This window comes from Drosophila persimilis, unplaced genomic scaffold, assembly GCF_003286085.1.
Source record: "Drosophila persimilis strain 14011-0111.01,24,50 unplaced genomic scaffold, DperRS2 tig00000520-arrow-pilon, whole genome shotgun sequence".
In the NCBI taxonomy this organism is placed as follows: domain Eukaryota; kingdom Metazoa; phylum Arthropoda; class Insecta; order Diptera; family Drosophilidae; genus Drosophila; species Drosophila persimilis.
Genome location: NW_020825317.1, coordinates 1,966,133 through 1,979,463, shown reverse-complemented (window position 1 = coordinate 1,979,463; position 13,331 = coordinate 1,966,133). Strand labels below are relative to the sequence as shown.

At 43.0% G+C, this 13,331-nt stretch overlaps 2 protein-coding genes and 1 long non-coding RNA gene across 3 annotated transcripts; 1 reads left to right on the top strand and 2 right to left on the bottom strand.

Annotated features, from left to right (window-relative positions):
* Positions 1 to 11: 11 nt before the first annotated feature.
* LOC6602667 (integrator complex subunit 4) lies at positions 12 to 3,335 on the bottom strand. Its single transcript, XM_002027671.2, has 2 exons — positions 1,237 to 3,335; positions 12 to 1,162 (listed from the first exon to the last, which is right to left on the bottom strand). Exons 1-2 carry the CDS (start codon positions 3,325 to 3,327, stop codon positions 176 to 178), a joined length of 3,078 nt encoding a protein of 1,025 aa, XP_002027707.2. The 5' UTR covers positions 3,328 to 3,335; the 3' UTR covers positions 12 to 175.
* Positions 3,336 to 3,797: 462 nt separating this feature from the next.
* LOC113566088 lies at positions 3,798 to 4,535 on the top strand. Its single transcript, XR_003408936.1, has 3 exons — positions 3,798 to 3,854; positions 3,917 to 4,388; positions 4,470 to 4,535. It is a non-coding gene; the product is annotated as an uncharacterized LOC113566088 (long non-coding RNA).
* A 749-nt stretch (positions 4,536 to 5,284) lies between these two features.
* Positions 5,285 to 6,089, bottom strand: LOC6602665. The gene is made up of 4 exons (XM_002027669.2): positions 6,005 to 6,089; positions 5,724 to 5,940; positions 5,610 to 5,659; positions 5,285 to 5,552 (listed from the first exon to the last, which is right to left on the bottom strand). The coding sequence occupies exons 1-4, from the start codon at positions 6,033 to 6,035 to the stop codon at positions 5,299 to 5,301; spliced, it is 552 nt and encodes a 183-aa protein (XP_002027705.2). The 5' UTR covers positions 6,036 to 6,089; the 3' UTR covers positions 5,285 to 5,298.
* Between the last annotated feature and the right edge of the window lie 7,242 nt (positions 6,090 to 13,331).

The following is a 13,331-nucleotide window of genomic DNA, read 5'->3' as shown; positions in this document are numbered from 1 at the left end:
ATGACAGACTGTAAGGGGGCATAGACGAAAATTATATTGTTATTTAATTGGATAATTTACAATGTTACATCTCTAATAACTAGTTTATCCATGAGCAGCTTCGTTGCTTTGTCTGCTTTCTGTACTGCTTCCTTCTTGACTTTACAGATTCTTTAGTATAATTGATCTCTTCCCGCTAAATTCCTCGCCGCACTGGCTTTGGAGCAAATAAGACCTTCGCCGGCTTGCAAAGCTCTAGCTCACTGCCCGGCCGCACAGCCAGGCACAGCTGAATCTCCACGAGCGACGCCTCTGTCCAGACGCTGTGAGACAAGAGGATCGTCGTCCTTAGACGCACATTCGTTTCGTGCTCGCCCTGCTCAGTCATGATGGGCTTGAAGTCCGTCATTTTGGGCACCACTGTGTGCATGTGCTGATCGGGGTACTTGATCTTGATTCTCATGTCCGCCTTCTGCGACTCTTGCAAGTTGTCAATCTCAGCCACAAACGGAACGGCTGCAATCAGACCAGCAGTCACCTTGATTACATTGTCCTGGGACTGCAGCGGGCACGGCTCGATTATGCTGGCCATACAGCGTCTGATCTTTTCATTGGCAGGCGGCAGAGCTAAAGGCGGGGCATTCTGCACCAGGGGCAGAATCTCGCGGAAGACTCGGCCTGGCTTGGGATCCGTGATAGCGTCTAGTTTGGACAGTAGCTGACGTGTGAAACTATCCGGCTGGACGTTGTTGGCCGATGATTTTATGGACTTCTCTTCCTCTCCCCCGATAGCCACAATGGTTGGGATTGGGAGCAGCGGCTGCTCTTCATCCTTCGTGTTGGCCTTTATGTACTCACTGATGTCCCCTGCAGTCTGGAGCAGCATCTGGCAGGGACCAAGGGCGCTTTGCGAGCGATCCTTTACCACAAGGACCAGATGCAGGGCACTGGCACGCAGCCGCAACTGCTTTACCTGTAGAATGTCCCAGTAGCTAAGACCCGAAAACGTGTGCTGCAGCTTGAGACACTTGGTGACGAGGGCGGCCAGCGATTCCTTCAGTGGGACACGACTTCTGTGCGCTCTAGCGCAACGCTGCATCTGCTCAATTTGAATCTGAGCGGACAGGAAAGTTTCCAGAAAGTTTGACGTCCCATACAGTCCCGAGTCGATGTCCCCAAGGCGCTGGAGAGAATACGCAGAGAATGAACATTTTCTAATGGTTTCGGTTTCATTCAAGGATTCATAGCTTAACTTACTTGGAGATTGGACTGGGCGGTTTTAAGTAACTCCACGCGACCGTCGGGCATGGTCACGATCTCGTCGATGTGGCTGAGAATCATTTTGAGGTATCCAGCGGAGCTTCCAGCCTTCTTGACCGCATCATCGATCCGATGTTTTGTGCACGAGGAGGAAGCACCCTCGATGGGCAGCTGGGGGACCAGTTTCGGCATGCTGTCCCTTAAATACGCATAGTGACGGTGTGTGGCCGTCGGCAGGAGGCTGATGATTGGCATCAGATGCTCGGCTGCATTGAAGACAAGAATAAGTACGCAGAGGTAGGTGGGATCCTCCACATCCCGCTCGGGGGTCTCGAAGAACGGATGCACGTAGAGAAGGTGAACGGCCACAGCCATGACAAGGTGCGGATGCTTCTGTCCAATCTTCCGCATGCAGGCGTAGGTGGAATGACGATCTTGCGGATACTTGGCCAACACATCGAGCAGCTTTTGGACCACCATCAGCAGGCACGTTTGTGTCGAGACCCGGCATGCGCCCAGCATCAGATGCAGGCCTTCCCTCACGTCCACCGAGTAGTCTTCCAGCGAGCTCAGCATGGTCTCCAGCTGATCCTCCCGCAGAACTATGTGTCGAGCGATGGCTGTCAGACTGTATATGGCCTTCAGCCGGACATCCTCAATCTCGTCGTTGAACATGTCCACCAGGAAGTCCAGGCTGGTCAGAGCAAAGTCCGGCCGCGACAGTGCCAGCTTGCACATGGAGGTGACAGCAGCCGTTCTCACCTCCAAAAACTCGTCCTCTAGACCGTGGATAAGGGCCCCGCAGGCCCCACTGGCGATAATCGATATGCTCCTGGCATCTAGGTGCTCCTGTGGAGCATCGTCCGCCCACCGCTTGCCCGACGACCACTCGCCGCTGGCCACCAAACGCGCCCCGCGCTCGTGGGCCGTGCGCTTTCTGCGCAAATTGCTCATTAACTTCTTGTCAAGCGTCTGATGGAGGAACTCTCGACTGACGTGGGTCATACCGCCCAAAAGCTCGGCAGCCAAGACACGAATCTGCAGCGAGAGATCACACAGTGCTTCGCACACTTTGCTGAACGCGGCATCAATCATTCGGATGTCTTCCTGCTGGCGCTCCGAGGCAATAATGAAGTCGGGATGACGGTTGCCCAGCATGTACACCAGTCGCAGGGCTTCCTTTCGCACGCACTCGTAGTCGTCTTTCATTGCATCTACAGCCCGCTTGTAGAGCACCGCCGGCAGGTTGGATCCCCGCTCGCCCAGTGTTAGCAGAGCATGCAGAGCCTGCGCTCGCACCCCTGAATCCTGCGAGTCTATGTAGAAGGCCAATTTCCACGCGTAGTGGCGCTCGCCTTCCATTCGCGTTGCGAACCGGCCAATCACCAGCATTGCGTTTTTCTGCGTGTGTGTGGAGCCAGAACGCAGTGCCTCCTTGGCCAGATGAGCAACTTGTGTGTTGTAGGCCATCGGGACAAGGTGACGCCGGCGATCACCGATCCGGTAGAGACACATCATTCCCTGAGCCAGAACCTTTTGTGAGGTCTCCTTGCGTAGTAAGTAGATTAGGTGGTCTATGATTAGAATGACGCCCGCCTCCGTGGTGCACTCACAACCTAGGCCGGAGAGCAGCTCCAGCAACTTGACCCGCACCGAAGTGTCGCTATCACGGTCCTGCAGCTGGAACAATTGATATATTTTCGCAGAGGCCTCTTTCAGCTCGACCATATCCACATCTTCGTAGCAGATCTCATCCGTGATCTTGACAAGCACTTCCAGTAGCTCCTTGGTACTGCTTGGGCTAATGGTAGCGGTTGCACTCGTTGCTGTAGCCCCTGTATTACTTATTGGCAGGGGTGCAGCTGGGGGTACAGCTGCCGGCGTTGTCGTTGCTCCACCAACTCCACAGGCGCCTGCTACTGCAGTAGCTGCTCCCAAATAGGGATCGAGCTGTGCCAGCACCTGCAGTTTTCTTTCCACTGGCTTTGCTTTGGCGGCCACAGTTTGAAGGCGTAGTTTCTTGAGTGGCGGCGCTCCATCAATGGTCTCAACTAAGGACCCGTGAGCCTTTTTGAAGGCCAGTGCCATAATTTTACTATTTTGTTGATGCAATTTCAATTTGTAATGAAATTCTCCGTAAAATATGAAACGAAATGGAATGCAAGAACATCGATGATACTATTGATAATATCGATAGTGTAGATGGTTTTCTGCGATAAATTTCAACCATCGATGTATAGTTTGAGAGTAAAAACCCTCCTCTGGGCTCTGCACACTGAGCCCATCCCGGGGGAATGGTGGGATTTTTTGACAGATGTGAAACTCCGATTCACACTGCCACCATCCACCATCCGTCAAAAACAGCTGATGCCAATAACAAGTTCATTCAATTTGCGCGGAAGACATATTAATTCTTGGTTCTTATAATGGATGATGAAGATATAGCAATTATTTCGGCTGTGGTTCAACAGCAAAATATTTTCTTGCACCAACTAATAATGTTGCTGTCAATGAATATTGATGATGACGATGATGACTTTAAAATTGACGAGGATGAGATGCTTGACTGGGTAACTGCCATAAAAACACAAAAGCCAGGAAGATTATGGTCGTTTGTGAGTACTTCTACTAACTTCAACCATAGTTTAACGTACAAGGACATATTTTATGGTTTTAGAAGCGGTTCGGGACATTTTGGGATAAAGACTTACCAGAAAACAACGAGGCGTTTTTCAAAGAGAGTTTCCGAATGGAGAGGCCCTGCTTTGATATTTTAGTGAATCGGCTTGAAGTGCTGCGAAAGAAGGACACCAACTGCCGAGCTGCAATTCCTTTGGAAAAGCGCATCGCCATTGCGCTATACACTTTGGGCTCGTCCTCTGAGTACCGAACAGTTGGCAGGCTTTTCGGTGTAGCTCCATACAGTGTGTGTAATATCCTGCACGAGTTTTGCAGAGCACTTATCGACGAGTTTTCTAAGGAGTACATGTCGCCCAATTACCTAACTTCCGACAAAATTGATGAGTGCGTAAAGGGATTCGAGGCAATTGGGTTTCCTCAGTGCCTAGGTGCAATTGGTAGGAAATCAATAAGAACTTCAGCAATATGTTTACATATAAATTGGTTTTTAAACTTTTATTGGATTATAGGTATGCAAATATCTTGCACAAAAATATGTATTTAGCAAGTTGGTTTAATGTCCTAAATTATTTAAATCCGATTCTTTTTAGATACAGATTTACATATGTAAATATCGGCTCTGCAGGAAGGTGCAATGACTCGATGATATACCAGAAGTCAAGCCACTAACCATACAGTATATAGATGTGCCAGTTCATACAACGAAAGTGTCACACACCGGCTTGCGCTATCCGTACCCCAGAGTGACGTCATCATGAGAGAGAGAGCGCAGAGAGAACATCTTTGCATGTGTTAGTACACACGCAATATGTTTCGACAAAAATATGTGATTGTGTTTTTTCAGATTTTTTTAACTCTCTCAGGTCTGATCTGTTTTGCCACCAGCATGTTTTAGTGTATGGGTGCACATGCATATACTGTATGGTTAGTGGTCAAGCCTTGCAAAACATATCGAAGCATCGGCATTACTCCAAGAGAAAGCCAAGGAAATAAGCGGAGTAAACGTCCCTGTAATGCTTATCGGGGACTCGGCATTTAGGTTTTCTAAAAAGCTGATGAAACCTTACCCGTTTTCCACAGTCGCCTCTTTGGAACAGCGAACGTTTAACTACAACCTTTCCAAAGCTAGGCGAGTGGTGGAAAATGCATTTGGGCATTTAAAAGCCAGATTTCGAATAATCGGAAAAGGTCTTGATAGCCACCACAAAAATAATAGCGCCATAATAATGAGCTGTTGTATTTTACACAATATATTAAATATGCACAACAGCGCGATTAATGAAAATTGGGAGCTTGCAAAAAATGAGCAGCGCGAACAGCCCGATACCAGCAACAGTTCTGCTGACTTTAATCAGTCAGCAGAACAGATACGATCTGCAATCGCAAAATATTGTGTAGACCGTAATGAAAATTAAAAACTCATTTATTTTTATTTTTTAAAACTTCTAAGAGGTCGTTCTGGAATTTTGTTTGGGTGCTGATCAAGTCCTGCACCATCTTCTCCTGCCTAACGTGGTGGTCCTTTTGATGTTCGAGACGCTCCTGGGCGATCTCTGCCAGCAACGAAATGTCGGTCTTTTTCTTTTTCTTTGGCGGAGGCCCAGACAAGGTGCTGGAGCTACAAGATCCGTCCAGGTCCATCTCAATAATATCCGAAAAGTACTCATCAGGATCTGCAATGAACACCTTAAATGAAATATATTTTTTAGCAATAAATTAATAAAACTTACTGTCGTTGTCCAATGTGCTCTGTTCCATGTTGTTTATCCATGTTTCAATCCTGCAAAGTATAAAAAAATAGTAGGTTTCACAATCTTTTATTTGGCAGAGTCAATAATATTTACCTGTATTTTTTGGTCATGTTCTCGAGCTTTGTCCTTATCTCGCCCCATCCAAGCTCAATCCCAGCCTCCTTCATGGACTCGGCCATCTCCATGTACACATGTGAATTTTTGCGTGGTCCGCGCAAATCTTCAATTTTCTCCTGCCATATGTCAATCAGCAGGCACTCAAGCGCGGCACTCCATTTCACCCTGCCGCCTGCTGTTGTTCTCTTCTTTGCTGCATTGTGTAATAATATTATATATTATAAACAATAAAAAACAAATATATCTATTCAACGTACCACTGGAGGAGTTTTCTGGCACTAAATCCATTTTATTAATAAGTTTTTCGAAAATTTGGTCTGCTGTCCTTCCGAGCTGTTCTGTTGTTGTTTTTGTTTTTTGTTAATTTTGTCACAATCAATGTTTACGTTTTCGCAGTGAATTCCATTTTTCCATTGTGAATGACAATTATTCAGAGTTGCATTTGAAAACCATCGGCTAACTATCGCATAGAAACGTGCGGTTTAGGAACATCCAAAATGGATGGTGGACTAATTGGGAAATTTTCGGACCGGCAAAACCAAAAACACTGAATGGCAATGCGAAATAGTTCGCGCCAATTCGTAATTCGAATATTAAATACTAAAAAAAATAAATAAATAAAACAGACACAATACAAAATGGAGAAACCAGAAATTGGTGATAATTAGTAAACAAATTATGTATGAATTTCCTTTTATTATTATTATTATTTTGCAGCTAGTAAATTAACAAACAATACACGCGAGTCGCTATATACATTTGTTATGATGGTACTGCGGATTTACGAGGATCCTAAATAATTCCGTTAATGTCGACCGGCACAGATCCAACTGCGGCTCTAGTATTATTTCTGCAACCAAAGCGGATTAAACTGGAAAATCTGCTGGAGATTGTTCGGAAAATGATTCAAGTCCACAAGGAGCAGCAGAAATTACAGAATGAGCACCAGGAAAGAAATTGCTAGCCGCCAAGGCCAAACCAACTTCCAAACAGAGCTGCTGCAATTTTTAAGGGAGTCCAAAGAGCAAAGTTTATTGTACATACTTAGGACGCGACTTAGGACTTTGTAAATGGTTTTCCTTGATACTGAAAACATGTCTACCATGTCTGCAACAGATTTGCCCAACTGGTGATTATAGTAAATCAATTGGACAACGTCAAAGCTTAGTCTTTTGCCAGGCATTTTAAAAATTTGAGAAAGTTAGTCTGTAGATGTGCACCGGTCAAAATTTCGCAACCAAATCAAAGTCAATGCAAATATAGAGCAGCACTGAGCAACGCCAAAAGCATAGATTACGGTAAAGTCCCTTTTTTCTAAGAACGAGATCAAAACAGAGCTCGAAAACGAAATGTGTAAAGAGTTTCTTGACAGTGTCAAAAATGAGTAGTCATTGTTTTTGTTGTTTTGTAAGTTACCTATTTATAGTTTTGTTATTCTTTTTTCCAAAAACTACTTTATATTGAATCCCTAAATGGTTATGATTGATACAATTTGATAAATTTGAATCAAAGGCCATTATTTTCTTATCCAAAGTCAAAAAATTAAATTTATTTTGAGTGTGTAAAGAGTTTCTTGACATACTGTATGTACATATGTATATAGATTGTTTAGAAACAACAACTTTTAGAAACACTTCACAGTCCAGGTTCAACAAGAACTGGAATTCCTGTGTGTAAAACTGATTCTTCCCGCTTTCGCTATATTAATTACTTGCTCGTATATTCCACCTTGTTTGGAAATCTCAATATATGAGCAGCACTTGTCTGTTTTAACCGCTGTTTCCTCCTCGCTATCAGGTAAAGATCATATGATAGTTCTTGGTGACTTCAACTTGCCAGGAGCTGTTTAGTCATCGGTAAACGAGTCTAGTAACCTTCTGCCTTCTCGACCTGTCCCTGTTTCAAGTCAAGTTTCAAGTTTTCAAGTTTCAATGTGAAAAATTCCTTGGGTCGATTTCTTGATCTGTGCTTTGTATCGTATCCGACCATAGTGTTGTTAACCCGACCCTTCCGCCCACTATACCTGAAGACGCCTACCATCCTACTTTCGAAGTGTCACTAGATATAGGACCAACTGTATTGGATCGGTCGAGTAGGCTATCTAAGCGCGTCCGCTGCTTTCGTAAAGCCGAGTTTGCGAAGCTTAATAACCTCATTAGGGATTTTGATTGGTCCTTCTTATACTTGGGCACTGATGTCATAAAAGGCACAAACATTTTTTACAATGCTCTTGGCACATTTTTTGATTCTTGTGTCCCGCTTTCTTGTCCGATTAGATCTGGAAAACGCCCTTGGTTTACCAAAGAGTTATCCAGCCTAAAAAACTTAAGATCAAGACTTTAAAAAAAATTTTGAGAAAGTTGGTTCTCCTACTTCTCACTCTCGCTATGTAATAGCTCGGTCAAACTTTTCGTTCTTAATGCCCAATGCTATAAGAACTACCTATCTCGATGCAGGATAAGTTTTTCATAGGACCCAAAACAGTTTTAGCTTCGTAAACAGTAAGTGTAGAACGTCCGCACACCCATCCTTGCTATCATTTTGTAAAACGTCGGCAAATAATGATCAGGCAATTGCCGATTTTTTTGCCAAATTTTTCCAATCGACCTATTCTGAGGAAACCTACTCTGGTCAACCGTACCCATACGGATTACCGAGGTAGAACGGCATTTTCGGTAGCTTGTTAAATGAATGTTCTTTACTTCATGATCTTCGACTAGTCAGGCCGGTGGTTCACCGGGTCCAGACGGGGTTCCAGGTTGTGTACTAAGGTACTGCGCCGAGGCACTATGTGGACCCTTGCTTAAACTATTTACCCTGTCCATCGATTCTTCTATCTTCCTCCCGATCTGGAAGGAATCGTTTACAATACCTCCACATAAAAAAGGTAGCAAGTCTGACGCAAAAAATTATAGAGGAATAGCTAATTTATCCGCTATTCCTAAAATGTTTGAGAATGTTTTAACTTCGCACTTGCAACATATCTGCAAGTCTCTTATATCTCCAACTTAGCATGGATTTATAAGGCGGCGATCAACCACCACGAACTTGTTAGAGTTTACCTCTTTCATTAACTTAGAGACAGATGGTATTTAATAAAGCATTAAACTCTGTAAACCATTCCCTTCTAGCAAATAAATTTGACCTTTTATTAATGACTTTCCTTCGGTATTAACATACTCTCGAGTACTCGGATGATGTTAAGCTCTGTGTCCAGTATAAGGAAATTTAATTACATTCTCGCTTGCAATCCGAATTCAACAACTTTCGGTCATGGTGTTGTGCTAACTTGTTACACCTTAATGCTTTGAAATGCAAAGTTATGACATTTCACCGTTCTAGCCCCTTGTTGGCTCCCTATACCCTATTTGGTGGTTCCCTTGAGAGAATCACCCTGGAGGATGATCTTGGCGGAGGTATCTACATGTATAGGTATCTAGGGACTCATGACTCCTATCTTCCGATTCGATTACGACCTCGAATTCTGGTCGTCGATCAGCTTGGGACAAAGAGACGGGGCCGTAACTTCTCCACCACAAAGCGTTCAATCAATGAACGGTTGGGAACGACATTAGCTCCCCCTCAAAGTTGTGTTCGCTCTGAGCGCTTTCAGGCAACAACATAGATTTCAAATTGCTTTAATTGTGCCTTTTTTTTGGTTGCTGCTGCTGCTTGCTGGATGGCTTCTTCGGAAGATTGCATCCGCAACTTATAGCCATGTCCAAGATTATAAAAACGACAATTTCCTAATATTTTCCTTTTTTTTTCCTTCTCCCCGTGGCACTTACCCCAATCGGATTCAGCGCTGTAGGGGTTATGACGGCTAAAACACAATATTTTCCTCTCCCCCTTAAATTTCCAAACACAACCGTTTCAAACTCTTTTTGATTCATATTTTTGCTCTTCACTACTTTTTGGGGACGATACACAATCGGCTCAAACGAAGTTTAAAAGGGAATGGCCAATAGGGACACCAGCCTGCTGGCGGCAAGTCCTCTAACAGGTCCTCTAATTTTCCACAGAGAGAGCCTGACGAGAGAACCTGTTAACGCATTTTTATCCATCGTTCGCTTTTCCTCTGAGCACTAGATGGCGCCACGTCAAAATTCAAAACTTCCTGCTACAAGCTCGACAAATCCCTGCTCTTACCAAGGCCCAATAAAAATGATTGAAAGGTTTGCTGTTATTATACCCGATACTCAAAATGAGTATTGGGGTATATTAGATTTGTGGTGAAAGTGGATGTGTGTAACGTCCAGAAGGAATCGTTTCCGACCCCATAAAGTATATATATTCTTGATCAGCATCAATAGCCGAGTCGATTGAGCCCTGTCTGTCTGTCCGTCCGTCCGTCTGTCCGTCTGTCCGTCTGTCCGTCCCCTTCAGCGCCTAATGCTCAAAGACTATAAGAGCTAGAGCAACGATGTTTTGGATCCAGACTTCTGTGATATGTCACTGCTCCAAAAATATTTCAAAACTTTGCCCCGCCCACTTCCGCCCCCACAAAGAGCGAAAATCTGTGGCATCCACAATTTCGACGATACGAGAAAACTAAAAACGCGGAATCGTAGAAGATGACTATATCTTCTAGAGTGCAAAATCTGAACCAGATCGTATAATTATTACAGCCAGAATCACGAAAACAATTTCACTCTTTCTCGCTCTGTCTCACTCTAACACACAGGTTTCATGGTCGGTTTTGCCAATTGCAAAATATGAGTTCAAGGATCTCAGAACCTATAAAAGCCAGCGCAACCAAATTTGGTATCCACACTCCTGTGATATCGGACCTTGACCGTTTCATGTCCAAATTTCGCCACACCCCCTTCCGCCCCCGCAAAGGACGAAAATCTGAGGCAACCACAAATCTCAGAGACTATTAAGGCTAGAGTAACCAAATTTGGTACACACACTCCTTTAAGATGTCACTATAAAACGTATATCTCAGAATTTCGCCCCACCCCCATCCGCCCCCACAAAGGACGAAAATCTGTTGCATCCACAATATTGCAGATTTGAGAAAACTAAAAACGCAGAATCATAGATAATGACCATATCTATTAGATTGCTGAATCTGGATCAGATCAGATCATTTTTATAGCCAAAAGGAACAAATAAATTTGCAGTGGCTACGCAGCGCCCGACGTCACGCTCAGACTGATTTTCTGTCTCTCTCGCACGCACTCTTTGTCGTATTTGTATCCTTTGAATTCAGAAACCTTAGCCGCAAATATTAAAGTATATTTAATTGAAATGGATTTCCATCCACACAAGTGAGTTGGACTAGATTTCCATGCCAAGTAGGTAAGCTGCTATTTAAGGGGAGGTTCCCCTTCTAAGGGTGAAAAATTACCTACATTTCAGTAATTTTTTGTATAAATACTAAATACTTTGAATACTTAGTTATTCTGCGAAAACGTGTTGTTAGGTTTCATTTTTTCCAGCGCGAACACACCTTTTTCAATACGAGGTGATCATGGATATTCGTCTTCTACAATTAAGGACACTAGAAAGTTTTAGATACATAGTTGAGACGCATATATATTTTTATATGTTTGTATATATTGCTGATGTAGTATTTAATGACATTCGTAGGATCCACTTAGTTAGCAAAAAGCGTTTCCATTCAAATTACTACGATACGAATTATTGGCAGACTTTCCATCTTCCAGGACAGCTTCCAGGTCTTAATCCATTGTTCGTCTTACTGCCATACTGCAATTGCTCTATAGATCGTCAATTGTTTTCTGTGTGGAGTGGCTAGGGAGTTCTATGAAGGTCTTCGAGGAGTTGCAGTCTGATCGCCGCTCAGATGAAACAAGGCCTTAAGTACCAATATCAATTGCCGTATATCCGCGATAAGGACTGCATAGACACACAATTGGAATTGTTGGGTTTGGATTGAATAGAATAATTATTAGACGGGTTAGAGGGATGGTAAAAGAGTACAAAATGAACTTTTTTTTCTATGGTTTATTTTTCATTATAGGTTTTACAGCTTACACATTTTCGTTTTCAATTTTCGCAATTTTCGTTTGCTCCTTTGCAAAGATCTGACTGTTTTCTTTTTGTTTGTGTGGTTGTTACTTATTAGATACATTCTGTTGCTGCTGTTGTATATGAATTTGTTAATCATGGGTTTTTTATATTTGATTCGCTAAGACTCACTTAAAAAGGGTATTCTGTACTCTTGTGTTTGTTCTGCACAATTCGTAAGTTAATTTTGTTTAGGTCATTTCTTATTGGTAATAACTATACGCAAGAAAGTGTTGCAAAAGTTGGATATAATGGAGTGGTTATATAAGTAGTTCTGTTCTTGTAGCTAAACATTGTACACATATGTATGTATGTACAAACATACTCTTACGTAGTCGTACATACGTGCACATATACAATGTATATTGATCATCTGAATCTCAGTATCGTTATCATCGGTATACATTTCATTATCGCTTGTGTTATACCTTTCTCGTCTCGTCCCGTTTCCTTTCGCTTCGTTTTGTGTTTGTTTCTTTTTAGGAATCACAGTATTGTGCAAATGACCTTCTTGTTTGAGTGGTACAAAAACTCGATCTTCAAGCAGCATATGAACATATGTATGTACATATGCTTCTATTTATGTTTCTATGTAAATGCAAATGCAATTGTAAATGTAATGTAAAATAGAACCCGACACAGGCAGTGCAGTTTTGGGTTTGTATGGTTCTCACCCTCTTACCCATGGTGGTGCAAAAGTCTGGTTCGCTTGGATATCGATCCGGCACCGATATCGAACGATTTCATTCCACCGATGAACACTTTTTCTCGAAACAAGAGGAAATATTTTCTTGGTTTTGACTTTTGCTATTGACTATTTTGAGTTTTCATTTGGGAAATCACAATATATATATGCAAAATCTTATACATCTCTCTATATATTGTATATATATATTCGAACATTAGATTTAGATCGTTGTCCTCTATACATGTAAATATATATTCATATATCCATATATTTAAATATGTGTACATATTGTAACGTGTATGTACGTGTATATAGCATATTTGTTTGTATGTATTGTATTATTTAGCTTTCTTTTTGTCCTCCTTTGCGTTCCTCCACAGCTCTTACTGCTCGGCTTTTCAGTGTGGGTGTGTGTGGGGGTGGTGGCGGGGGTGTTGTTGTTGATGTGGATTTTTGTGTGCGTGTGTGTGAGCTTCTTCCACTGCATGGCGTAACTTGAGAAGGTGGAGCATGCAACGAGCCAGGCTCCTCCTCTCTGTTTTAGTCCCCTACTTTGCTTCAAAGAGCCGATCGTCATCTACCTCAATCGTTGGGATATGCGTGGTGCAGGTGAATAGTGGGAATCGTTTTTCCGTCCCTCAGTTTTCTTTGGAGTTTGTTTGGGGGAGGGGAAACTTGTTTATTGTTCTCACTGAGTACACCCAAGTGGGTCAGCCTAAAGAATCGAGTATTCGATTGAAAACTATGCTCAAGCTGGGGTTATACGAGTTCATTAGTAGTTCATTAGATAGCTAATTGAAATAACAGCAAACAGAACGCAGTGCACGAAATAGATTAATTAAAAGAAACGACACATATGA

Excerpts from the sequence above, each read along its gene's own strand:
- LOC6602667 (XM_002027671.2), bottom strand. The coding sequence starts at position 3,327 with ATGGCACTGGCCTTCAAAAAGGCTCACGGGTCCTTAGTTGAGACCATT. Across the intron at positions 1,163-1,236 it reads CCGCCCAGTCCAATCTCCAA|CGCCTTGGGGACATCGACTC; the intron begins GTAAGTTAAGCT and ends TATTCTCTCCAG.
- LOC6602665 (XM_002027669.2), bottom strand. The coding sequence starts at position 6,035 with ATGGATTTAGTGCCAGAAAACTCCTCCAGTG. Across the intron at positions 5,660-5,723 it reads AACATGACCAAAAAATACAG|GATTGAAACATGGATAAACA; the intron begins GTAAATATTATT and ends TATACTTTGCAG. Across the intron at positions 5,553-5,609 it reads GAGCACATTGGACAACGACA|ATCCTGATGAGTACTTTTCG; the intron begins GTAAGTTTTATT and ends TGTTCATTGCAG.